This window comes from Macadamia integrifolia, chromosome 2 (genome assembly GCF_013358625.1).
Source record: "Macadamia integrifolia cultivar HAES 741 chromosome 2, SCU_Mint_v3, whole genome shotgun sequence".
Taxonomy (NCBI): Eukaryota; Viridiplantae; Streptophyta; class Magnoliopsida; order Proteales; family Proteaceae; genus Macadamia; species Macadamia integrifolia.
In genome coordinates this window covers 27,328,170-27,355,056 of record NC_056558.1, presented here as the reverse complement: position 1 = coordinate 27,355,056, position 26,887 = coordinate 27,328,170, and the positions used below count along the sequence as shown (strand labels likewise).

The 26,887-nt window shown below is 37.8% G+C and overlaps 1 protein-coding gene and 1 pseudogene across 1 annotated transcript; one reads left to right on the top strand and one right to left on the bottom strand.

The window, feature by feature from the left end:
• The window catches only part of LOC122091807, a 4,006-nt pseudogene extending 2,028 nt beyond the window's left edge, over window positions 1–1,978 (top strand).
• Window positions 1,979–3,855: 1,877 nt separating this feature from the next.
• LOC122064725 (DIS3-like exonuclease 2) lies at window positions 3,856–26,601 on the bottom strand (the record flags this gene model as incomplete). Its single annotated transcript, XM_042628487.1, has 6 exons — window positions 3,856–4,916; window positions 5,000–5,071; window positions 12,035–14,287; window positions 25,706–25,774; window positions 25,856–25,909; window positions 26,038–26,601. Coding segments are annotated over 6 exons (3,447 nt in total), but the record flags the coding sequence as incomplete, so codon positions are not given.
• Between the last annotated feature and the right edge of the window lie 286 nt (window positions 26,602–26,887).

Sequence of the window (26,887 nt, the reverse complement as noted above, 5' to 3'; positions counted from 1 at the left end):
CCCCCCCCCCCAAAAAAAAGTGTTTAGTGTTCCGGTCAATTTGAGTGTGATGTGATAACAATGTGTTCTTTCATCCTAGGCTTTTTATTCCCCCCACCCTAGGCTTTTTATTCCCCCTCCTGAACTTCATCTGGGAGTTTAGGTTTAGGTAGTACATTGAGGAAGCATTGCAAATCTTCCTGTGGTTACTCTGTTTCTGTACTTGCATTGTTATGGAAACAAGTCTTCTTGCTTCTGCAATAACATTTGAGCCTGTTTGGATGCAACAATTAACTATTTCTATAACCACTTTTAGATTACAGAGTTTCTGGAACAGTAATTTGTGAAGATTTAATTCATTACCCTTTCTCTCTAGTGGATGGAGACAAATGCTCATATATATGGTCATCTCAAGAAGGAGGAGGGGGGGGGGGAGGGGGAGGGGGAGGGGGGCGGGGGACCCTCAGGTAGCAGGTTGGAATACTCTGGTCAGTTAGAGCTGCTTTTGACGTTAGTATGATCAAGATGTCTTTTTCACCCTAGATTAATTTGTTTATTGAGGAGAATTACAAACCTTTCCAAAGGCTGGGTTTGTTATCCGTAAAATATTTATTGGAATATTTTGAAAATCAATACAAAATTGTGTAAGGATTAGATAGGGCGAAAAACTTTACCGAAATGCAATACAAAAAGTTGGAAAAGGATATCCATTTTATATTTCAGCATGATGTAATCCTAAAATAGTGATGGTATCGTGATCATTGGTACTCTTGACACCCATGGAAGACTCCATCCTCATCATATGGTCGGGTTATTTCCCTCATTGAGTCATGTTCATATGTTTTTGTTTGTCATGTACAAAAGAAAAAGTGCCAAAGTGGCTGAAAGTTTAAAAATTTATAAATGATAATCATAATAATAATAATAATTTTCCTTTAAAATATTTGACGGTGAAACAAACACGGCCATAGTTTGCATGTTTTATGGAAACAAAATCTTGATGTTATCTGCAATCACAAGTGACCTTATTATGAGCACTTGTAGATTTCTAGTTTTTAGTGTCAGGAGTTTTGAACAGTTTAATTCATTATAGTTACTGAAGATGGTGTTTCAAACATAGATTAATCTATTATTTTTTTTTTAGTGGAAAATTCTTGAAGGAACTACGAATTCCAATGAGTGATGTGACTGACAAGATTGTGGTGACGTATGCGGAGTCTCTCATGATGCTGACAGTCTTGGACATCAGCTTCTGTTTGAAGATCACAAGCAAAGGGCTTGAAGCCTTGGGGAAGCATTGCAAGTCCTTGGTTCAGTTGAGGAGGAATATGCCACCACCACCACCAGCAGAATGGGATGTAACTGCAGAAACAATGGCGCCCAAGACAGACAATGGGGAGGCCATGGTCATAGCTGATACAATGCAAGGACTTTGCCAACTTGAGCTTGCATATTGCTGTCTCGGTGATCTTGGTCTTGATGCTATCCTTACCAACTGTAGAGCCCTCACTCACCTTGACATCCATGGGTGCTCGGGTGTGAAATTGAAGGGAGGTCTTGTGGACAAGTGTGACCGAATTAAAGTCTTTAAGAGCCCCTGGGATTACGACTATTCTGATGCACATTCCTCGGACAGTGATGATGATGATGGAGCAGTTTGTGGTGCATTTTCTTGCTCAGACTCGGAGGGGATAGTTTGGCCGTTTATGATTTCTTCTTAGAGCAGGATGTTTTAACTTTAGATTGTATCTAGTCTGTTCAACTACCTTTGTGTTTTTGTAAATATTTTTATATATTTTCCTGGCTGGTATATCATCATATAGGCTGACATGTTAATGAACTAAAAGAGCTAAAGGCTGATCTAAAAGGATCATGGAGAAGTGCTGAGGAAATAAATACATGTACAATTTAGGACTTGTTTCAGGTATGATCTCGAATAGTGTTGATTGGGAGACTATGATCCACATAGCAGACCTCATTTAGGTGGGATTTTTGTAAATGGTTGTGTTCGTCTTTTTTACTTTTTTTGTATACTTTTCTCTTTTGGCTTTGCATGGATTCATGTAGTCGAGCCCTTTAATTGGGAGAAGGTTGAATTGTTAGTTCACATGTCAAGGAAACTTAGATGTGCATTGCCATTGATAGAAATGAATTTACAAATGGAAACTGTGCTGTGAGGTTTGCCGTCCCATCCTAAGATTCACAAACCCCTCTAGGGTTTTATTATCACCCAAAAGTACCCTTGATGCTGCCCCATGGGTGTAGGGAAACTTGGCCCTAAGGTAAAAATGGACTGATTTTGTATAGAGTTATAACTAAGGTTGTAGCAGCCAAGAAAAGAAAAGAAAAAAGTACAAAAAAAATCAATTCTTGATTAAGAATTTTTCTTTGTGCTTGGCATATGTCCTGAATCAAGTGAAGATTCAGTTTTTGAATTTCAAAATGTAAAGTTTTCTTTTGTTCCCAAAAAAAAGAAAAATCTTAACAAAAACACAAGAAAGCATGAAAAAACATTCAAAAAACTTTTCTTTCTTCTATTTTCTTCTCTTCTAATGGCAATCAAACATACATATATATTTTTTTTTCTCACCATTTCATTTCTATTCTTTTCCATTTTTATTTATTTTTTTTCTTTTCTTGGCTACCATAGCCTAAAGATATGTTCTTGACACTTTCAAGATGTCAACTAATAGTCTTTTTGTCCTTTAGTATGACACTTTTTTGTTGACTAAATGTAATAGTGTCATTTCACATGTGTTATTAAAAAATGTATATGATAATGACATTGTTTTATAATGACAAAATGATACATAACTTTTAAATAATTTTTGAAATCTATTGTATACTTTTATATTAAACAACTTTAAGGAATAAGACAAGAACAATTAAAAGACGATACCAAGCTAGAGGTATCATTTACATACTCCTTTACAAAATTTATGGGACAATTTATTTTGTCTAGGGTGTGCCTACGCTCTTGACCATTGTGTCTCTTTTTCCATCCCGTGTAACGACTTCTTTGTTCCCCTTTAGTTACACCGGAGGGAGTTATGCACAGCATTTCTTGCCGGAGTAACGTATGCTTTCGGACAAGAATCACTCCCTAAATATATTTAGAGAAGTGGTTCTCTGTCTAGGAGCACAACCCTTCCTGTGTCTCTTCTCCTTCCCCAAAAAAGGGTTACGCCTTATTAGTACATTGGGAAGAAAGAGAGAGGCATGGGAGCTAACGTTACACCACTGCTCCCAGAGTTTTTTTTCCCACTTATTTATTAGAAAAAGGGACCATTATTGAGCAGTTGATCCCAAACAATCAAACATATTGTGAATTTCTACTTCAAGCCCGAGACACTTGCAGGATCAATTGAGCAAGTACCATCACTGAAGGATATGTTGATTTCCAGTTAAAAGGGATTCTGGAGATGCTGAGATAGGTTAAAACTTGGGCCCTGTATTTTCCTTTCTTTTCTTCCTCTGGAGGGAAATGTTTCTCCTCTGTTTATGAATGTGGTCTTCTCCTCTTGAAATGTGCTACTGTTTTCACTTAGCACAGAGATGGATGTACAAGTTGGCTTCCAACTCTCATGACCAGGCTGAGTTTTTTTTTTTTTTTTGATAAAAGATCCTCTGTTGTTCATTTGAGGGGGGAGAAGGGGGAAGAGGATCAAGAATGGAAATACAAGAGGATGGAAAGGATGGTTGCGGAATTTCTGAAGCTAAGTATTATTGAGTAGAGATCCCCTGCACATATGTCACCTGTACGTATGCCTCAAGTGCCAACACCTGTCCCATGTACAACTATTTAAAGGGTTACTCTAGAACTTAAAAAAAAAAAAGTTATTCTAGAACAAAAAGTCACCATAAACACTCCAAAGATTTAGCAATCGAGCTGAAAATAAAACTTCAATTAATGGAATAATTACTCAGAATAATCCATAGTAGTATCTAATAACAGAAACTCTTAAGTATTTTACTCACCAAGGTACTTTTAACACTTTTTTTTTTTCCTCTTTTGAAGTAACTAAAACCGTGTATTTCAACTTGAGCTACACAAAAAATAATCTTCGCAAATACAAGACACTGAACTATTAACACAGGCCAAGGAAAAGTACTTGGGCTTCTGTTCAAAGACATTAATACTACTAATGGGTTTGGCTCTGGCACTCCACGTGCCAGAAATGGGCAATAGTAGTCAAGGTGATATTGGATTGGATTGGCCAACCAAAAAAAACAAGGCCAATTTCCAAAAGCAGCTTAGTTAAAAGAAAAGCCACTAAAACCAAAGCCAAGCCATAACCCTACATTACATCTACGGCTCCCACCAGATCTTATTCACAACTTAAACCACCCACCTGGACTGGAGATGAACTATACAGCTAATAGTATCTACAGTACTTTTCCTCCTATATATAACTGCATTTCCCATTTTTCCGCCCTTGAGTACTAATAAATAAACCACGTTACTCTCATAACAAAGATTACCAGATTCCTCCAACCCTGGGTCACCCAAAGTATGAGGTCATGTACAGCCTTGCCCCTATGTCAAGTGGTCCATCATCCCCTCCAATTGCAAGCATCACGACCGGGACTGTTGAAAAGACCTGGACTGTAATAGGAAAAACGGCAGGTTCAATTTCACTGGCATCTGAAATACCAGACTTGAACCTAGGGTCCTGTTCCTCCGATGCTACATGAATAGCTCCTACTCCTTGGTTTGTGCCTTCCTCGGGAACGCTGTTTTCAAAAGCAAACTGGTTAGGTTTAAGGTCACATGAGCTAATGACCCACATAACATCTTCAAGTGCCTTGCATTTGCCAGGACTGCCTCTCTTGTAGGGTCTTCTGTTTTTACATAAATCAAGCACCAACGTAGATGTTGTCTCAAGCCACTCAGCTGTCAAGCCATCAACATCATCATAGTAAATTCGTCTCTCAATCTACAAATACATAATGCAAATATATAAGCAAGTTGTTAACTGGAGCTAAAAGAGAAATGTAAGAGGGGCAGCAGAATCCTTACAGCGAGCTTGTGAATGTAGATATTCATGAATTTTGGACCGAGACCCATGACTTTGGCTTCTAATATTAAAGTCTGGCAAAGGACAAATGGAATAAGAAACAGAAGCTACAACTGCAAGAAAGTAATGAACAATACTAAAAAGAAACTGCATAAATCTAAATTTCAATCTTCATAGTCAGATCTACACCAATGACTATTATTTGCTGATTTCTTCCTAACTTATGCCCTTGGAGAACAACCAAAGTCTGCAAGTTACAAAAGAGATTCAAATAAAATACCTCATACAGGTGCAAGTAATGCATCAAAAATGACGAAACATAAAAAAGAAAATACTATTTCTAGCTTTTGAAAATTTGATTGATGTTTCACTAAATCGATGGCGGTGCATTGGCAATGATACCCATTTCAACCGAAAAAATCATAACCATAGGGCTAGGGAGTTTCCACAAATGCAGCCATTTCCAACTTTAGATCACAAGCATTCCCATCTCAGCAACTTTGCATTCCAAGTATGCTGTTTCATGAGTCTTGAATGTTATTGACATTTCACTGTATGAAACATGACTGGTATATGATATTAAATGATGATATAATTGTATAACACAGAAACAACTTTCATTAAAGGAAGAGCTAAAAAGGACTCAAGAAAGCAGACACAACTTGATTGAATAGTTTGTCCACAACCGTGCCATCCTACAAGGCATTGGAACAAGAGATTCATTACGGATGCTAGAATACAGGATACAGGCACCCAATCCAATAAATAGACCTTTGAGGGGCCCTTCTAGATAACAGCCCAAGATGTCAAATTTCTAAAACAACCACCAGCCGTAAATCTCTAAACCGTTGGAGAAGGTGCACCAATCAGGGATGGAGCAAATCCTAAACCTACAGGACTAGAAAAATAAATCACCACCACACCCCCCCCAGGGCGGAAAAAATCACTGATTATAACAAGTGCTTGAGGGTCCTCACTCCCGATCCCCGCTCCCCAGGACACCATCAAAATTAAACTAGGTGTTGACCAGAAAAGAGCAGCAACTGCTTATCTGCAGAGGGAAGGAGCGAAAAGATTATAACTCTCTCTTCTATTCCAAGAGTCGGAAATCCCATGAAAGTAATAACCCTGTATTGCACTCCAACACTGATATTGTGAATGATCATCTGAAAGGACTGACCTCCCAAATACACAACAATCTACTCATCAGAATTATCCTTGAATTCTTCTTCCTCACAAAAAACCCAATGTGCCAACTCCAAAATGATTCAAGAGAGTATCATGGCGATACATTGAACACAAGCCCTAGAAAAATGACGGAAGATATTATTTTCAGTTACACATGTATGGCAAAGACTCATGGTCTCCCCATCATTTTTGAGAAGTAATACAGTAGAAATTTCTCGGAAAAATCACTATGGATTCAATATATGCTTTGATGGATTCCAAGGTGTGTTTGGCAGATTCCATAGCAGAAGAGCGGAAACTTTTCATGGATCAGGTGGATTCCTGTCCTACCTATCTTTCTATGCTCCCTGTTCTCTTTCTATCCCATCTTTATTTAAACAAGACAGATCTATCTAGTTTCCTATCACCTGTGATACCTTCGTTTCTATCTCAGGTCTTGCATATCAGTTACTACTTATGATCTATCTGAAGTTCTGTTCTTAAATTCTAGTTTTCTTTGAACATATCAGTTCTACCTTTCCAGTTCACTTTCTTAGTAGAATCAGGACTACTGTTATCCCGTGATCGTCATCAGAATTTGTTCAAATTCTACAAACTTGTTCTCCTAGCAGAATAGGCCTCTCTACCAGATTTTTAGACCAATTCTAATTTATCTATCCCGAGTTATAAATTTTTCTCCATCTGCTGTTCTGTTTCTCTATTTTGTGATCCCACTATCCCAGTTCAAGCTAATCTCATACCGGAATTTAGCGGTTCGATTTTAAGGACAATGATTCCCCCCCCCCTTTTGGTGCATGTAATAGCTGTTTGATTACCCAAGTTGGAAACTATCTTACCAGATCCAGAATTTCCCAGATCTTATTTCCAATAAGACTTCCCAGACCTTTGTTTTGCCAACTAAAGGGTTTAACAGAAACCAAGGACTCTAATGAACATCTTCACCATTATATCCTCAAAGAAATGTTAACATCCTAGAGTATATCAAGGAGGGATCAAACACTCCTCAATCTCCACTCCTCAGAATCCCAACAGAAGCTCAGAACTTAAGGCAACCATGAATAAGCTAGAGCCAAGAACTAAGGCACCGTTTGATAACGTTTCTACTGTTTGTGTCTAGAAACAACAGAAACAGCTTTTCATGTTTCCGGAAACAAAAACGGATTTTTTGGTATTTGATAAACCTGTTTCTCGAAATGTTTTTTGCAGACATAATGCCACTAGAAAAACCCAATAGTATCATCGGATGCCCAAAAGGGAGAGACGATTCGGTTGCCTCTTTTTAGGTTTAAATAGTTGAGAGATTATCGGGCAGAACAACCTTTTTTTCTCTCAAATTCGTTTCTAGAATTGTAAATAGGCATAAATTTTGATTTATGTTTCTAAAAACGGGTGAAACGAAATAACTTTATCAAATGCTTTTTAGGCTGTTTCTCCGTTTCTGGGAACAAGAAAACACAGAAACAGCAGAAACAGAACGTTGTCAAATGATGCCTAAGATGCATTGGTGGTATTATTAAGGGCAAGAGATCATAGACAATGAGAGGTCCATAGATGAAAGACCAACCGGCCCCCAAATATCCTCAAGATTTAAACTCATCACAAGTCAAAACTTTGGCCACATGAAATAAAATATGAATGAAGCTCCCTTAATGCTCTTCAAATGAGAATTTTGGATATAAAAATCACATCTTCCAGAGTCCCAGCCATTCAATCACACATTCAGTGGTTCTTCACCAGCAGCCAAAATTTCTAGTTTTCTTCAAGGATTCTCCAAAATCAACAAAACTCGTTCAGGAAAATGTCTAATGATCTTTCTTCTGGTCCACGTGATGAAAGAGATATTTAAAAAAAAAAAAATAATCCACAGTGGGTAATGGGCCCAAAGAAAAAGTCCCATTACCTCTAAGAAATTCTGGATAAGTATGCCTCCAGACAAATAATCTCTTCTTCCAATTATAAAGGCAGACCCTAAGGGCTAAGAAAATGTGTTAATTTGAATACAGAAGAGTGAAATCGAATAGGGTTAAGCAAATAATGAAAGAAACCAGCCATATGGTTAATGGGCAGCAGCTCCACATACATCAAGAGCAGCTGAAAGGAGAGGTTAATCGAGAGATTCTAAAGGGAAAGATGCTCCTAGTTTTAGAAAATTTCTATGGAGAAGCCAGCAATAAGGAGGTGGAACTGCAGCTTTCGAAGATGGATGTATTCTGTGCAGACCTTAGTGTAAAATTGAAGCAAAATAGGCAATCAAACCATGCAGTTTAGGAAAGGATGGATCTTTCTCCACTTTTAGCCTGGTTGGCTTGTTGAGGAAAAAGGTTAAGAGAAAGCAAAGACAGAAATTAGGGAAATATTAGAGCTCACCCAGGGAGAGAAGGCAAGAGATTGCTGGAAGTTGTGAATTGAATTAATGCAAGTATTTAAAAAGTCAATAATGGTATGGTCCTAAAGATCTAGCAGCTAGACAGTTGCACATCAATAAAAAAGAAAACAGATCATTAGCAGATCAAAGAGCTACTACAAAAACGAAAAGGTAAAAACCACAGTTTCAACCTCTGAATTTCAAAGTTAACTTAAAAGAATATTAGCAAACTCTAGATCAATTTCTCAAGCAACCCAAACCAAGAAACCCACAGAAGATCAACATCTTGACAAAAGCAATAGCAAGTTAGAAACAGTGGCTTAGCGACAGCATAGGGAAAAAGAATCCCGCAAGAGAAACAGAAAATGCACCTTTACTCAAATCTGAATTTCAGCAAGTACTGAAGGCATATTTTGAATTTCTAATGGATAGTCTAAAAGCAGTAACACCAATTAAGATTCTCCACTTGGCTCTTCTAATTTGACCTTGATAACACTAACTCCCACGGTTTCAAGTCGTTATCCTAATCTTTCCCCTTTTCTTGTTTTACTGTGGGAAAAAAAAGTTTAATATAAATCAACAACATGTCAAGTACATCCGAATTTTGCAGTATATGCTCTTTATAGGCCTTTAGAACATATGGCCATCATAGCCAATGGAATGCCCAGAATTTGTCATACCCATGGTAATGCAGTTCAAGATTCTAGAAAGAAATCTATAAGAACGAGCATCACTATTTTCAATCTATACTCAAATAACTAGAGAAAAGTAAGGTAGATGTTGAGGATCAGATTCCAGAAAATTGATGAACTAAGAGCAAAACAGAATTCAGAATGATAGATATGAAGTTCAAAAGCTGAAAAAAAAAAACCAGTAATATGAGATCAATGTGAGAATAGATAGGCAGAGGGAGAATATAAGGGATAGAGAAGTAGAAAAGGAAGCAAAATTGAGAAAGATGGCACCTGATCATTAAAGATGATCAGAACTAGAAGAAGAAGAAGGCTTAAAGAAGAGCCTTCACCCACGTCTGTAGAGCTCGACAGTTCAAAAACTAATGAAATAAACTTAGTTCCATCACTCAAAGCATCTTTAAATTGTGAGGGGTATACATATATACATATGTAAAACCTTTAAATTTCCTAAGCTGAATTATGCAAGGAATAAGGATTCCTAATTGCTCTCACACATCGAATAAAGTAAAGAGACTAAAAGCAGAACTCGTTCTAAGTGAGAGGTACCCTAATCTAACTCAAACACCTAAGACATTAATCTCGTGTACTGACCTCATCCCCACTTTATGGACTTACATTACCCAACACTTTCTGGACTTATAATTAAGGCAATACAACAGATAACCCATAACCCATAGAACCTATCCATGGCCCAAAATATGGTCTTCCTAAGCCCAATTGGGCAGTCTTGACTGCGTAGCATGGACACTGGTTCCACAGATCAGATGCCCTCTGCAAAGGACTTTCCATCTATCAGAACACACACTGCAAACTCTACTTTAGGACCAATAGAAACTACAGTCAATATATCCTCACCTGCACAGAGCACATCTATTCTAATTTCCTTATATGGGCTCTTAAATATTAGATAGGAGCTAGGCCAGGCCATCTAAACACTCAAGTTGAGGGAAGTCGTTTGAAATGGTTCAAGCATATAGACAAAAAAAATCGAGCAAAGAGGTAGGTCGGAATTTACCAGGGAGAAGTGGTGAGGTGCAAAACATATCGATGGCTTTAAATTAACAATAAATGCAACTTAAAATAAAGTTGAATGAAAAAATATGATTGGTATAGCGAACCCCATTTGTTTTATTTTCTTCCCTCTATTTTCACTGGAAACAGAAGAAGAAAAAAATTAGTAAATCCCATTTAGTTGGGATAAGGCCTCCTTAAGCTGGGGAGAGTTGTCTTTGATTCAATCTTTAGATGAAATCAAGCTTAAAAGTAATAGCTACAAAATTTAAGAATCCCTCAAACTACCCATCAGAAATTTGAACAATTCCAGCTTGATCAAGTTTTATTTTTAACAGTTAAGATTTCCTAGCCATGGATATGTTAGAACACCCCCCCCCAAGGCTGGATTACAGTGAGATGATCATGCCTAAACTGAGTAAGTGACTTCCTGTTCATATGAGTGATGCAAGTGCACAACCGTGGACCAATCCAAACAGATCTAGGTATCCAGACAGAGATGAACCGGGTCCATATTTGAGTCCTTGGTCTAATAGGATATTTAAGAAGTTTTATTTTATTTGGAAGTAATTTATTTAGTTTATTTATATCATGTCTTTTATTTCCAAGTTAGGATACATAGGAGTTAGAAGTAGAGTCAGTTTAGACCTTGTTTCCTTTTTGAATTTGTTTCCTTGCTAGTCTTTTAACTTTCCTATTTATATGCTTGTAACCAATGTATTGGACAGATTTGCAGAATGACTTGAGTTTGTGGTTGTGAGTCTTGTGACTGCCCTCTATGGCCAAAGTGTGCGTGAATCTCCCCCACCCCTTTCTTTGTGCGATCACTCTCTGTCCCCTGCAACTCTAAGACATCTCAAGGATTCTTTCCCTTTCCCTACCGGCCCTCCACCACTGGGAGGTGTTAATCATGTTATTGAGTTAGGTCCTCTTCAACTAATTACAGAGACAAACTGCATCCTCCAAACCTCTTCTATTGAGTAAAGACTATTGTGTGGTGTTCACTTCTGTTTCAGGTGTCCTTGGAACATGTTTTGGTTGTTTAGGTCTTGGACTCTTGTTTGTCACTACAATGTCACTATGTATCTTTGTCTCTTCCTTCGTTTAAATAAAATTCTTGTATCATTGCTAGTCAACAAACAGACCCCCCCCCCCAAAAAAAAAAAAATAAATAAAGTGCAGTACTCCAAACGAGAATCTAGGGGAATGAAGAATGCTCAGGGGCAGAAATCAAAGCAATACATCATGCAATTGCAGGTAGTTAAAAAAATACAACAATTAGAGTCAATTAATTTTATTTTATTTTTACTGACCTTCTAATTATTAGGGGAAAATCTGCAAACGGGATGCACTATCCACTGTTTGTTTCATAGTAAAATATTTTACAGGATTTGTTAAAAACTAATACAAAAGTGCACAAAGATTAGAAAATGGGGGAAATATTTTACTGAAAAGCAATACAAAAAGTAGGAAAACAATTTCCAGTTTAAATTTCAGGTTTTTTTTTTCCCCGAAATAAGTGATGATCTTGACCATTATACACTTTGCATCCATAGAGGACTCCAACCCATCATATGATTAGATTCTTCCCCTCATAAACCAGGCCCAAATGCTTCTTTGTCATGTCCAACCACAAAATCGACAAATTGTAGCAAAAAAATAAATAAATAAATATAAATAATAATAATAATTTTCAAGGAAAAATTTTTACAGTGAAATAATGGAGCCATAAAAATATCTGAACAGCATGAATTTGCACACAGAACAAATGAATGTACCTCTTTCTTCTTCAAAAGAACCCAGAGGTAGAGTTTATCACCAGCATCCTCAGCATGCCGGCTAGCCAGCATCCTCTCATTGCAATAAGCAGCAACATCTGTAAGCACTTCTGTACAGGGGACTCTGTACATTAATGCTGCAGCTGATAATGCCTCACGGCCATCTTTGGATTCTGCTGCATCTTTGTCAAAGTATATACCAGTGAAACACTTCTGCTTGATATGCTTCCCCTTAATTAATTTAAGCTGCTGCACCTTTTGTTGCTTCAGATACATATCTTCAGCTTCAATAGCTGCTGTAAGTGTTCGATGCACCACAATATCAGGATACCTACGCAATGAGGACGTGAAATGAGTGTAGAGAGGGACAGCCAAAGAATAATGAGCCCATTCATTTTCCTTATCTTTTAAATATCCAGTACAGAAGTAAGCAGCCAACTGCATCGGCTTAGAAGCGTATGAGATGAGAACATCAAATAAAACAGGATCATCCTTAAGCTTTTCCCTGATCTTCCACAGTGAACGCTGAAGCTGGGCAGAAGAAGAAATGTCTACTTCTAAACCATGCTTTCTCCAAAATGCTTCAAACTCTTTAAGTTTCCGTAAATTAGGTTCCGGATGCCTACGCAATAATGCACAATCAGGAAAAGCTCTAGATATGACTTCAGCAGCTGTCCTATTTGCCAAGAGCATGAACTCCTCTACAAGAAAGTTGGAATCCTTCCGTTCATAAAGCTTACTATCATATGGAATTCCACACTCATCAAACAAGAGAACAAGTTCGGAGTTTTCTAAATGCAAAGCCCCATCTTTGAATCTATTGTCTTTCAATGTCTGAGAAATTTTATTAAGGATTTTAACAGACCCAAAAACATCATGCCAACCAAACTGACCATGTAATGCAGGCCACCCATTTTCTACGGATCTAAGATTCTCAACATTGATCGATCCATCAATTATGTACTGCACATGATCATATGAGAGCTTGCAACATGAACGAATCACAGTACGGCCAATCCAACGATCCAAAATGTTCCCACTAAGGTCGATGTCCCAAAAAATAGAAAAAGCAAGTCTATCTGCACCAGGTACAAGTGAGCCCAAGTTCTCCGAAAGCAACGGAGGCAACATTGGTATTTTATGTTGCAAAAGGTATACACTAGTACATCTCATTTGAGCTTCTATGTCCAAGGCTGTGTCTGGCAGGACAAAAAATGATACATCAGCAACGTGGACACCCACCCTGAAAATGTCATTTGATAACTTCTCAACTGATAGAGCGTCATCAAGATCACGGGCGCTAGAAGGGTCAATAGTAAATATGCAAAGATTTCTAAGATCCTTTCGTCTTTCCAATTCCTCCCCAGGCACCACCCATGGAACATTTGGCAGGCAGGAAAGTGACTCCGTAGAAAAATCATCATGACGAATAGCATACTGAAACAAAATGGCAGCAATCTGTGACTCAATTTCTCCACCATGTCCAAGAATATGCATGACATGTGCTTGAGGCAGACAACTTTCTTCCCTCCAATCAGCAATTCTTGCGGCAACTAATTCCATCTCAACCATGGAATCACCATCTCTCAATCTTTCCTGGATGCAATCTGGCAAGCTTTTTACAGAGACATTCATTTTAGGAAATCTTGGATCGATGGGTGTCAACTTGATGTATTCCCTACTAGAGAATGGCATGGAATTCTTGTTCTTCTTAGCATCCTTTTTGTTTAATTCCTTGAAGCTGAGCCACTGCTTAACACCAAGGAAACCCACAACAGCATCACGGCGACGAGAGCTTTCAACTATAGCTACAACCCTACCAGTCGGCCGCTTGGATGGGAATAAACTAAGCATTGCACATAGCTTGCCTACTGCATTTGACGCTTCATTCAGCTCAGGGGAACAACCGACTTTTGACAGACCTGAAGCAGAGGAACAATGCCCATTTGACCCATTATAAAAACTCCTAGAGCCAACTCTGAGCTCTGAATTAACAGCTTCACAAGCAAAGGCCCTGTCGTGGTCATGACACCCCATATCTGGAACAAGCAAAACATTTCCATTGAAGGAATCCTCACAATCAGTACCAAGCTTATCTTTCCCTTTGCAGTTCTCCCCCAGGCCACCCACAACATCTGGGAGCAAATTACAATCATCAATGGAGACAGAATTGTTGGAATGGCCCACTGACCCCTTCAACCTGTTCCAAAATGGCAGAGGATCCACTGTAATTGCTACAATGTCTCCTTCGACCTACAAAAGGAGAGTGGTTCATCATCTTTCACACTAAGCTGAAAACCAAAATTAGCCCAGATAAGAAAAAGAATTAGCATAACTGCAGTACTACAAGACTTAACTGCTTTATATGATAGCATATGGTCAGCTAGAAACAACAGGATTCTATCACATATGGAAAAACAAATCATAAATAGAATCAAATAACAGTGAACCTATGAAACACACAAGAAAATACCCTGCCATGCCGTATCTGATATCAAATGGTGCAACAAGAGAAGCGACAAACAAATTTCAATCAAATAGTAGAAAAAGAACATCAGATAGGATTAAATAACATACAAGTAAAACAAGAAAGAATAAGACCTGACATGAGTATGGCAAAAGACTTGAATCTTCCAATCTGACATCAGATGGTGCAGCAAGAAAAAGAAGAGCATACAAATTTTCATGGAAGAGATCACCGAATGTGATTAAATAACACAAATCAGACAAGAACTTGAAAAAAAAGACCTCACATGAGCATGGCACATGAAATTCAAATTGTGCATTGCAATAACACCATAGAAACTCTTCAAATTTCCACTTGAAAAATGACTAGCATAGACCACCATTGTATAATCAAGGAGTTGAACAAGAAATGAATTTCATTACACAACAGATTTTAATAATGAACCAAACCAATTTTTTGGTCATTTCAATCAAAATCATGTTAATTCCACATGCCTTCAGTTGATGTGGACAATATCACTGAAATATCTCAATAATAGACACTGTCAAACTCAAACATTTATTGGCATTCCATTTGCCTGTTAACAAAAATTGGCAGTTATTTTTTATGCCATGCTAACCACACGTCCCAGAAATTGTAACCCCGCATTCAACTATTTTATTTGTTCATCTCACCCACTGTAACAGCTTCACCTACCCTCAAGTAAGAAAGCTTCTTCTTTAGGGGGAAGGGAGGGATGGAGAGGTCCACTAGTAGATATCCACCCCCTACAAACAACACAACCCCCCCCCCCCCAAAAAAAAATCTTTATTTTTCAATAACATACCCAGAACTCAACTTCTGCAAGAAATTGAGAATAAATCAATATTCCTAATTTGGAGAACTAGTACCTTCTTGAAATATGCATTCATCCTGTTGCTTCACATGATTGATCATCTTAGGAAAACAGTATAGGGTAAACCATCTCCAAGTGATGCAGATGCACTAAACTTACTGAACAAACAAGAGCCAGTTTAGAACCCCAAGCCAAGAAGAACCAGGCCTATATCTTGCAACAGAAGTAGTAAGGGTAATTAATTTTTATTGGGTATTTTTGTGAAATGAAATTTATTAGTATAAGGGAGTTTTAGCCATCAATAGTTTCTAACTAGAAGTTTCAGTTTCGCCAGTCTTTCAGTTAGTTTACAAGCGTGAGTAGGAATTCTATTAAGTGTTATAAATTTATAATATATCTTTAACAAATTTAAAAAAAAAAAATATATATATATATAAGGATGATCGATCACCCCGGAAATCATGGGGATGATGTCTCAAGTTAGGCCTATAAAGAGACCTTCTCTTCAGGAGGAAGGGGATGTGAATTTGAAGCAAGAGAACTCAGCTCCGCTCGTCTTCTGCAATCATCAAAAGAGCTTAAGTAGGTTCTTCAGTTTTTAAATTTTTCTTTAATGTCCTGAAAGCAAGTCTAGTATCAGTAGTTCGTCTTCAAAGTATAACTCTTCGTCAAGGAGATACCCAGAGTCCTGTGAACCAAGTTCCTAGCCTGTAACCAAGTCTGTTATCTCCAAACTACAAGATATGTTTTGAGTAACCAAGTAAGTTCTAGTTCTTGTAATTCTTATACCACTTTCGTCAAGTTCTTCTTACTTTCAAAGTATTCTATATCAAGTTCTCCTGTAACTAATAGTATTTTCATATATATATATATATATATATATATCATACTATTATATAAAAGCACGAAGTGGCAAATCTTTCACTTGACTATGATGTAGATACGTCATTTGGGCTCATTTCATTGCAAATAAGCCTCGGGTTATGTTATGTATGTGTTGGGCCTTTGATCCCATGGATTTTCTTTGAAATTGGCCACTTTAATAGGCCTAAAATATGGGTAGAGGGTAGGAAAACGAGATTTTATTCATTAGTTTAATTAGTTGCTATTTAATTCAATAAAGGCCCATTAGGCCATTAGTTGGTTGCAAAGCCCTATATGGACTATTAGTTAGTTAGTCATACTCCATGTTGGAGTCATAAAGTCAAGTCCAAGTCCTAGTCCTATTTTGAATTCCCAGTTGTAGTAGGAGTGTCTAGTCCTATTAGGAAACTAGCTCCTAGTTGTAGTAGGAGTGTCGAGTCCTATTGGGAAACTAGCACCTAGTATTAGTATGATTGTAAACTTCCCCTCTATAAATAGAGAGGCATATGTTCCATTATTGGAGAGATTTGAATGACAGAAAGTTTGCAACTAAATGCTTAGAGCAGCTGAGATAGCTGTGGGTGAGAAGCCCAGGCTGAGATAACCACTTCCTTTATTCTCTTTCACCATTCTCAACCCCCCCCATCCGTTTTATTCTTCTTTTTTATTTTATTTGTTGTAGCATTCAAGAAGTATAATTCAGATTCTGATAAAAGTTTGCAGAAATTAGAACCAATCAGCAAACCTAAAGGGAATAGAGAGAGATCGATCTCCTCTCTCTCTCTTATGTACTCTGTTCAGCCAGGTCTTCAATCAAGGTATTCCAGGCCTCATAAGGGTCCCACGATCCTTACCTAGTCACTGTTGGAAGCATTCAGCTGCTGTTCTTGAAGGTTCTTCTCAGTTTTCTCTCCTAGGCCAGAAAATCAAGAAAGCTTGTAACTTCACAACCAGCCATCACAATCCTCTCAACTTTGGGGGTTTTTGTACCCTCCCTAGGGACTATCTACACCCAAAAGTGCAGCTCAATCGGACTCTCACAAACCTGACAGCACCTTTCTCTCTCCAGCTCTATAGAAGGTTTTTCTCTCCTATCGGGTTGGGTTTTGGGCTGGTTTTGCTCCTATATGGGTATTGTATCCTTGAGGGTTTATTTGATGGTATTATCCCTTTGTTTCTTGCTCCTATTTGTATTGTTTGGGGTTATAAATTGCGGAGTTAGTTACTTGTAATCTACTCCTGCATTAGACTATTTTACCTTTTTCTCTTATTTTATATTCCTTTTATAAATTTAATATTATTGGTACCCTTCTAATTTTTATATTCCAATAATTTTTCTCTACTCTCCCTCTATCTCTCAAACTCCACCCTCTTTCCAATAATAGAGTCAAAGAGAGTTGATTTCCTACTCTCTCCCAAACTCTCCCACGCACGATCTCCCCTCCGCTCTATACTGTCTTCTTTCTCCCCTAGAATTTATATGCAAACTAATGGCATCTTCAAGGTTTCTCTCCCACGCACGATCTCCCCTCCTCTCTATACTCTCTTCGTTCTCCCCCTAGAATTTATCTGCAAACTACTGCACTCTCTTCTTAGAACTTGCCAAAGCAGAGTCTTCTCAAATTTCTACCTATACACATTCTTTAGAAATCTTTAGAGCTATTTGAATGCAGGATAGCAGTTCGAAATTGGTCTTAACATGTAGCAGCAGTATTACTGGAAAAAAAAAAACCATGTAGCACCAGAACCTGAAATAAGACGACACATAATTTAAAAAATTTGAAGTGATTTTAGCCATACACATTCAGGTAACGTTGTTCCAGTTCCAGCTGTCCATGTATATTAACCGCGTATGGCACTTAGGATTACTGTATGTGTATAATACCTGTGGTCCTAAATTGCTTTGTAGCACATCCAATAAAACAGGCCACCATTGATGGAGCTGATGCAACATGTACAGTAATGGTAGTCAGTGCTGAACTTGTCCTCTTATTTCTATTAGCATAGACTTCACCCTTCTGTACCTAAGTCTTGGTTGCTGCAGAAGGTTCTTCTCTGTGATTAATAAGAGAAAAATGACTTAAAACTAGGGTTTTGATCATGGTTTCTGGGTATTTTCGTCTATCTAAGATCTAAATTCCAATTTCACACGTAATCGAATCAAGTGTTGTAGATTTCGTTGATTATCTTCGCCAGCCGGTGAAGTTTTGTTTATTTGGATTTGTTTTTTCCCTCATCAAAACTCCATCTTAGCCATCCAAGGGGGAGACTTCATCGTTCAGTCAGTCTTTGCTTTCTAAGAGTTTTAAATAAGGTAATGGATGGCTCACAGTCCCCCACGATTTGATAATGGAAATTTTTTTTTTTTTTTTGGGTGATCTCTTCTTTCTCTCCTCTCCCTTCCCCACAATTCTGTTTCCCCATTTTCTCAACCCCCACAATCTTCTCTCTTATTTACTGTTTCCCCCATATTCTCTGTTACTGGTTATCTCAATTTGACAAATGACAAATTGCTCACTGATTCATTAGTTAAATCTTTAAATCTGGTAATCTATATTCTGTTAGTATCATTATAGAACAGTTTGACAGTATTATTATCCATTCCTACGAAAATTTCTCGAGATTTAAGCAAGAACACCTCCAGCAGATCCTGCTTTCAATATGCATCAACATACCATCTTAAATAGAAAGGACTATATGAAGTCAGACCCGGAACATGGAAAGACCTGTTACCAAACTACCAACATAATAGAAGCATTTTCACCCAAAAAAAAAAAAACATAATAGAAGCATGATTCAATCGTTATTCGCCAAACAAACATCAAGTACAAGCAATGAAAGTCATCACATTACCTACATCATCCAATTGTGATTCACTCCACTCCAATACAACAATTAAGTACATAAAAGGTCAAATAGTAAGAAGTTCAAAGGCAGCTCATACATAAAAGAACAGGACAAACCCTGTCAGCACCACCACATCACAAAACCACAATTCAATAAATCTTTACCAAAAGAGAGCCCTTTTGTGACTGTTATTGGACTCTACCATACCCGGGGTAGACCCATTAAAGAGTATTGTTGATTGGATCAAAAATATTAATTGGATATTAACCGACTCAACTACTACTTCAATAATAGCCATCAAGACTATTTGACCAATTGGGTTTGTATGTGAAGGTACAAAACCAAACAAGAAGTATACTTTCTAGGAGAGGTGCATGCCTCGAAATATGAACAAAAGAGAATAACCTAATACTGTTAGGGTTTTGATGGGTTTGGTTTGGCTTTGGTGTGACCATAATAAAAAATATTAATTGGATATTAATCGACTCTGCTTCAATAATAACCATCGAGACTATTTCACCAATTGGGTTTAAATGTGGAAGGTACAAAAACAAAACAAGAAGTATGCTTTCTAGGGGAGATTTAGTAAGCCTATCAAGTGTATACTTTGCATGCTTGCATTTGGAATTGCATTATGTGATGCTTTGTTCATAATCTGAACATGATCTTTCCTTTTTTTACATTAGTTTTTAGATTTTTATGAAAATATATGATTTGATTATCAATGTATTTGGAACGTACTACAACAATAACAAACTCAACCTTATCCCAACTTAATGATGTCAGTTACATGGATCAGTTAAAAGAAAAAAAGGAAGAGGGGTGCAAGGATGAGAGTAAGAGGAAAGAGGCCCAACCTAAAATGTCAAACAAATTTCAGTTAAATGGGGTCGGCTACGTGGATCCTTACCCTCCAATAGACCTAAATCAATTTGAGGCCAGCCCCAAATCAGCTAAATGGGGTCGCATACTTGAGACAAGACCTATGGTCATTTTAGGCCAGCCCCTAGGTCTTTTAGCTCCTTCAATTTGAATCTGATCGCTCCTTCTTACTAGGGCATCCTCAGGCATTCTTTGAACATGGCCAAACCGCCGCAGATGACTTTCATGGAGCTTGTTATTGATCTGGGCTACTCCTAAATCAGCTTCAATTAGGACTACTATGCAACCAGCTATGATATATGGGGCGGGATGTTGGGTGATTAAGCAGTGTCATATAGAGAAGCTGTTGTATTCTGAATCCATAATGAATAGTATTCCAATTTGTTTGTAGGTTATAAACTCTGAAAGCAAATGTAAACATGAGTTCTTATAACAATATCTTTGACAGCCTACTCCTCCATACCTCGATAGGCAGATTACAAGTCCGAACTCTTAACCTCCAAAAAATCTCTTCTGTCTCCCAAAGCTTGGAGTATATCCTACATGATTCCAGTGCAATCCATGAAGGTGACAATATGGACACACTAAAAAAATTATTCGTAACACGTGCATCTGCACGTGTGTTCTTACTATATATATATATATATATATACATGTAACCCTCATTGATTACACAGTTCATTGAAGGTTTTATTTACATGTTACAAGCTGCTGAATTGCTGAACAATAGATCTTCTTACTTTTCTATTTCTGGTAATCCTTCCCTGCCACGTGTGTCCTCTCCAATACTTCTATATTCTTGTTCTTTCTTGCTTCCTGACCTCCTCCTTTAATGTTAATCCTTGCTTTATACTAGTTATTGTCTGTTGGGTGTTAGGCTGAGAATAAAGTTCTGCACAGACACCATATTAGCTTAGTTTGTCCTGATATCCTAAATGGTGATCAATCTTATTTGGGCGATCCAAATTCTAGTGTCTTGATTCCTAAGGACTTCCCTGCTTGAGTTCTAAACCAGACACCATAGCTGGTTCTGCCCTTCTGCTCAGTTCTGTTTCAGGGATTTTTGCTAATTTCTTCAGCTGCTGGATTTCTTTTCCACACATAAGACCAGGTCTCTATATACGGCAAGTAATTCCATGTGCAAGATTGACTTGTCAACTCCAAATCCAACAGCACAATTTTGCAATTTGGATAGTCAAGAAAATATCTAGGAGCTACATTATAAAGAGGTTTACCTAGCCTACAACTCAAACTTGGTCCGTAAGACGCTACTTAAAAGAAGGCCCCACAACAGCTAAAAATTTCAATACAAATCAGTGTCTAAAGGGACATATGGGACGCATGCGACACCTAGTTATTTAAAGAAACCTCTGAATTGTTAGCAGAATGGATGTTTATTCCGCCTAGGACAGCCAGATGGATGAAAAATGGCGTGACATCTGCTTCCATGATCTATGGTTCTTATTACACAAAAAATAATAAAATGAACAAATAGAGTCTTCATCACTGCTACTTTGGGCAATTTTTAGAGAGGATGCAAAAATAAAAGTGATATTCAGAGCTGCAATAACTATATAAACATAAGATGAGTCTTATTAAGAAATTATGTGAGAAGGTTATTAAAGCCCGCCTGAGAAGAGAGACTCATATCTCAGAGTACCAATTTGGTTTTATAACTGAGACTATCTACCTACTAAGGAGGCTCATAGAAAGTTATAGAGCCCACAAGAAGGATCTCCACATGGTCCTTATCCTAGAAAAAGCATATGATAGAGGCCCTAGAGATTTAATCGGGGAAGTCTTAGTTAAGAGATGGGTATCGAGTACATATGTGGATATAATTAAATTAAATACAAGTATGAGGTTGTGGTGACTAGTTTGATATCTAGGAGGTCAAGCCAAGGCATACCCAATTATGATTGGGTCACAAAATACAACGATCAGCCTTAAGCCCCTATTTGTTTGAGCTTTATCATGGATGGGTTAACCAAAGCATTCTTGACGTCTCCCCTAGTTTATGCTCTTCGCTGATGACATCATCTTAGTTGACGAGACAAAAACATGGATTAACACTAAGTTGGAGCTATGAAAATCAACTTTGGAAACAAGAAATTTTAAGATTAGTAGAACGAAAACGCAATTTACGATGTGTAACTTTAGTCACTCCATGATAGATAATGGTACGGTGAAAATCGAAGAGAGAGATTCCGTAATGTGAGTATTTTAGATATCTAGGGTCAACCATAAATAGAGAAGGTGACAAAGAGGATGATGTTTCACAGAGAATTAAAGTGGGATGGAGAAGCATGGTTCAAGATCTCGGCAAGACCTCGTCGAGATCTCGCTAGTATCTCGTTTCTTCAAAAAGGCAAGACAAGATGAATGTGAGATACAAATTGTACAAGAAATCTTGCTAAGTCTCGCCAAATCTCGCCTCTACTTTTTTGAAGAAAAAACACCGAAGAGCAAGGATTTTGGTGCTTTTGCTTTACGATCTCCAATCCTACACTCATTGAAGCATAAAGAGTAGAGAATATTACCTCATCATCTACATTTGGAGTTACTTTTCTTATATATGATGTCTTTTAAATTCTTATGATTATGCTGTGTCATGTGTTGATTGTGGAATGTGGATTGTGAAATAGAGCATACTAACCTAAGGTCTGAAGAGTCGGAGACTACTTACATAGGGTACGAAGTCAAAGTACAATTTTAAGTTTAATTTTAAAAAACTGATGTTTCCATTATGTTTAGAAGGTCTAAAATAGGGTAATACAAACTTTCAGGGGGCTACAATGACCATATAGCCACCGAGACCAACCACCGAGTCGACCGGGAAAAAATACATGATCTCAGCGAGATCTCGGCAAGATCTAGCGAGATCTCTATTTTTTGGATTAGCGAGATGGAGGGCGAGAGCGAGATCTTAAACCTAGTGGAGAAGTGGAGAGGTGGTTCTAGAGTATTATGTGGCCAGCGTATTCCTTTAAAGCTTAAGAGAATTTTCTAGGGCTATTGTGCAATCGGCCATGATGTATAGGGCAGAATGTTGGGTAGTTAAGTAGTGTCATATAGAGAAGCTATGTGTAGCAGAAATGAAGATGCTAAGATGGATGTGCGACAAAACTAAGAAAGATATAGTAAGGAATGAGCATATTAGAGCTGATTTGGGAGTTGCCTCAATCAATTACAAGCTCTGTGAAAGTTGTTTGAGGTCGTATAGCCATGTTCAACGGAGGCCTAATTATGCCCCTGTAAGGAGTAATCTGATTCCGATTGAAGGAGATAAAAGAGCTAGAGCAAGAATAAAATAACCATAAGGAAAGTAGAAAGGAATGACATGCACAGTCTAGGAATTGTCCCAAGTATAACTACAAATAGAGCTACATGGAGGGCAAGAATCCATGTAGCCGACCCCATCTAACTGAGATATTCCTGTTCTACTAGTGCTAGGCTTCTTTACTTTTACTTTCATTATTCTTTCATTTGACTTTCTTTTCACATATTTTGTTTTTCGCCCGGATCCATGTAAGCGACCCCTTTATAAGTTAGGATAAGGCTGAGTTTGTTGTTTGTTATGCAGCCCCATATTCACCAGCTCTATGAAGGTTACTTCATCCTTTTGACTCCCTCTACTACCATATTGACCAAACCGCCCCTCTATCTAACATCTAATTGGCAAGGGATCACCATGCTTCCTGTGTGGAACATAATCCCCACACCAAGCCAAAGGGAGTGCAGGAGGGGGGATGTCACACGGTTTGTATATAGAGTGAGAGGGTGCATGACACCAACAGTGTGGCCATTATTTTCCCATATTTAATTTTAAATAACATTTTTAAAGGACATCCTTGAAACGTTTGGGGGGGCCTCCCAGACATCGGTATGTCGAATGGTCACCCCAACCATTTCAGCAGCCATCCCATTTTTTAAATAATTCAGTAAATCTATGTTAGGAGGCCTAACGGTCACCCCAACCGTTTCAGCAACCATCACATTTCTAAAAACATTGATGTAAATCTCAAGTACCCCCAGCCATTTCACCAACCATCACATTTCGAAAACATTGATGTAAATCTCAAGTACCCCTTGGACATAGAATTTGGCTTTATAATTGAGCCCATTACAAATAAAAACAGTAAATTTGAAGCCCATTACTACCTAATACCTAAACAGAGCCTACTCTTGGACTGTGACTGCAATACTATGACACAAAAGACACTTGAAACCTTAACATTATTACTTTTTTTTTTTTTTTTTTTGGTAGGTAGGAAGGGAAGTAGGTAACAGCCAAGAGGCTCGAACTTGAGAACTCCTAGTGAGCATAGGTTTTTTGCACACCACAGCTCACCAACTGTGCTACATATTGTTAAAAAAATCATTTGCTTGACTCGACTAATCCTCGTAGCCACAATCTCCACTTAAATCGGAGATGCATAGATGGGGAATCGAACCTAGGACCGTGCACCTATCCACTTAAACCTTAACATTATTGACCATGCATAGAGATAGAAGCTGTGTTTTACTGCATGGACAAGAGAGAGACAAGAACCCAAACAGCAGAGCAAGATGAAGAATAAGAGAGATGGGTGCATGCATCGAACTCAAAATGTGCTCTAAAGCAAGAATGAAAAATATATCTTTATACGTATGCATTAACTGTGAAATTCAAGCTTTATTTATCTAAAAACAGAAGATGTAATCAACGGAACAAAGTCCTGGATTTGATCCACTATGGACATTAAGCTTAGAGAAATTCAACTAATCAAATTATTAGTTTTCCTTAAAATCTGCTCTTAAACACTTGAATTCGAGGAATGTACAGTTTCCCACTGTCAGAGCATGAATTCAAGGACAAAGAGCAAGAGTGCCAGCCCCACTTGAAAGACTGGATTACTCAAAGAGAAACACTTCCCACGGACAAAAATATATTTAGGCAGGCAGAACGGATAACTTTCTTTCTTTTTTGTGGGGGGGGAGGGGTGGATATCCCTCGTCTTATCATATTGAGTCGAGATCCTACATTTAACCAGGAAAAGCAACTGCTGCTAGTTTAGACTGCATTTGAGCCTTTCCAGAACAGTCAATAAGATATTCTTAGATTTTCTCTCTCTTGATCCGTCTGGAAGTAGAATCTAGCTGGATCTCCACATGTACAGTCGTCTTTTCATGTGGGAAAAAAAAGAAAGAAATATTTACAATTATTGTATGACTATTTCTTCCTGATAGCGTTCTTTCTTCATATTTGAAAATTTATTTCACCAGTTTTGTACAAGATAATATTTTCCCCTCCCCTTATCTCAGATTTTACACTAGGCAACAAGTGGGAAGAAATAAATAAAAATAAATAAATAAAGAGAAATAAGGAAAAATCAAATGAGACTCTCAAGGGATAAACTATCCCCAAAACACAATCTAGGATGGAACACCCCCTAAATTAGCATGAAAGTCAGCGACTATATAGGTTGTACATGTTTCCCATGAGAAGCCATAATGCAATGCATTTATAAGAATACATTCATATGGCAACTTAACTGTTGTGAATAGCAGGAAAAAAAAATTCCACGTTAAAGCTTAACGAATAAAATCACAATCCCCATATGGCAGTGCTATAACTAACAACATTTCAAAAAGGAATCTAATTAAGTTCATCCCATGTAATATAATAATATTACTAATAATAAAATATATACTTCATAGCCAAGGGGAAAGCCAATTGATATTGAACAGTTGAGTTACAATAAATAACACCAGGAAAAATTACTACTAGACTTACAGCTCTATTTTGGTTAGGTACTCCACTGATAAAGATATCTGTTGGGACACCTTCAATGGTACAGTAAGCCTGAAAAAAGAAAAGAATCATACACTAAAGATATGCACGGAACGTCATAACCATAACACAAGCAAAGATAAGAGTCCAAACCTCAAGACGATTATAAGCATTCACACGAAACGATGCTTTAAAAGCGACACCCTTCTGCAAGGTGAGGAATAGAAAATCTATTACCTCTTCTGTTTTCTGACTCGTTCAAGTGTCTTATATCATCTTAAATAAAAGCTTTACCTAACATAGAAAGGACCACTTCAAAAAATTGATACACTGACCTCTATTGCCTCATTAACTGCCTCAACTGACCAGTGAGGGGGGAAATAATTTCTCTGCATACCAGCGTTACCCTCATTCTTATGAAAATAGAGAGCCTCTTTATTTGAAAATGATTGATTTTTTCCTTCACTGCAGATCAGTTCCGGACATGATTTAGACAACACAGTGAGCCCTATGTCAGGTGGAAACATCTGCTCATCCTGCGTACTTCCCAACTCAACTGCTGCTGTCTCACCGTTGATGTGCATTGTTGGCAGAGAATGGAAAGTAACATCAGACGCTGTGGCAAGTCCATGATCGTGTGATGTCTGAACATCCAACCCATAGTACTGTGCTGAAGACACATTCATAGATAAGGTTACATGATTTGAGTTATCATTGTTCATCAAGCATCTTGATTCTTGCATACGTATTCCACTAACTGGACTATCATTTGATCCTGCAACAAAATTATGAAAGAGTGAGTCAATGAAGTTATTTACAATATAGGAAGAACCAAAGCAATTTAAAGATATGGCCTGTAAATACAATTGAGAGATCACGGAACAGTCATCAGCACCAAAAATTGAAATAAAGGAGAATCAGATAGGCAACCCCAAGATTGACTACCCATAACTTTTCAAAGGCCACTCACTACTACATAAACACCACATTATCTAAACGTGGAAACGAAGTTCCAATACTGGCAATACAAAAGCAATCATTCACATAAAACAAAAATTCTCAAATCCAACTCAGCAGCAACAGCTTGGACAAGAAAAACATGGCAAGAGAAAACCCAAAGATGAACAATCCAATGCAAAGTACTCAAATGGCAACAATTAGGAAAAGCATAATCGTGCACATCCA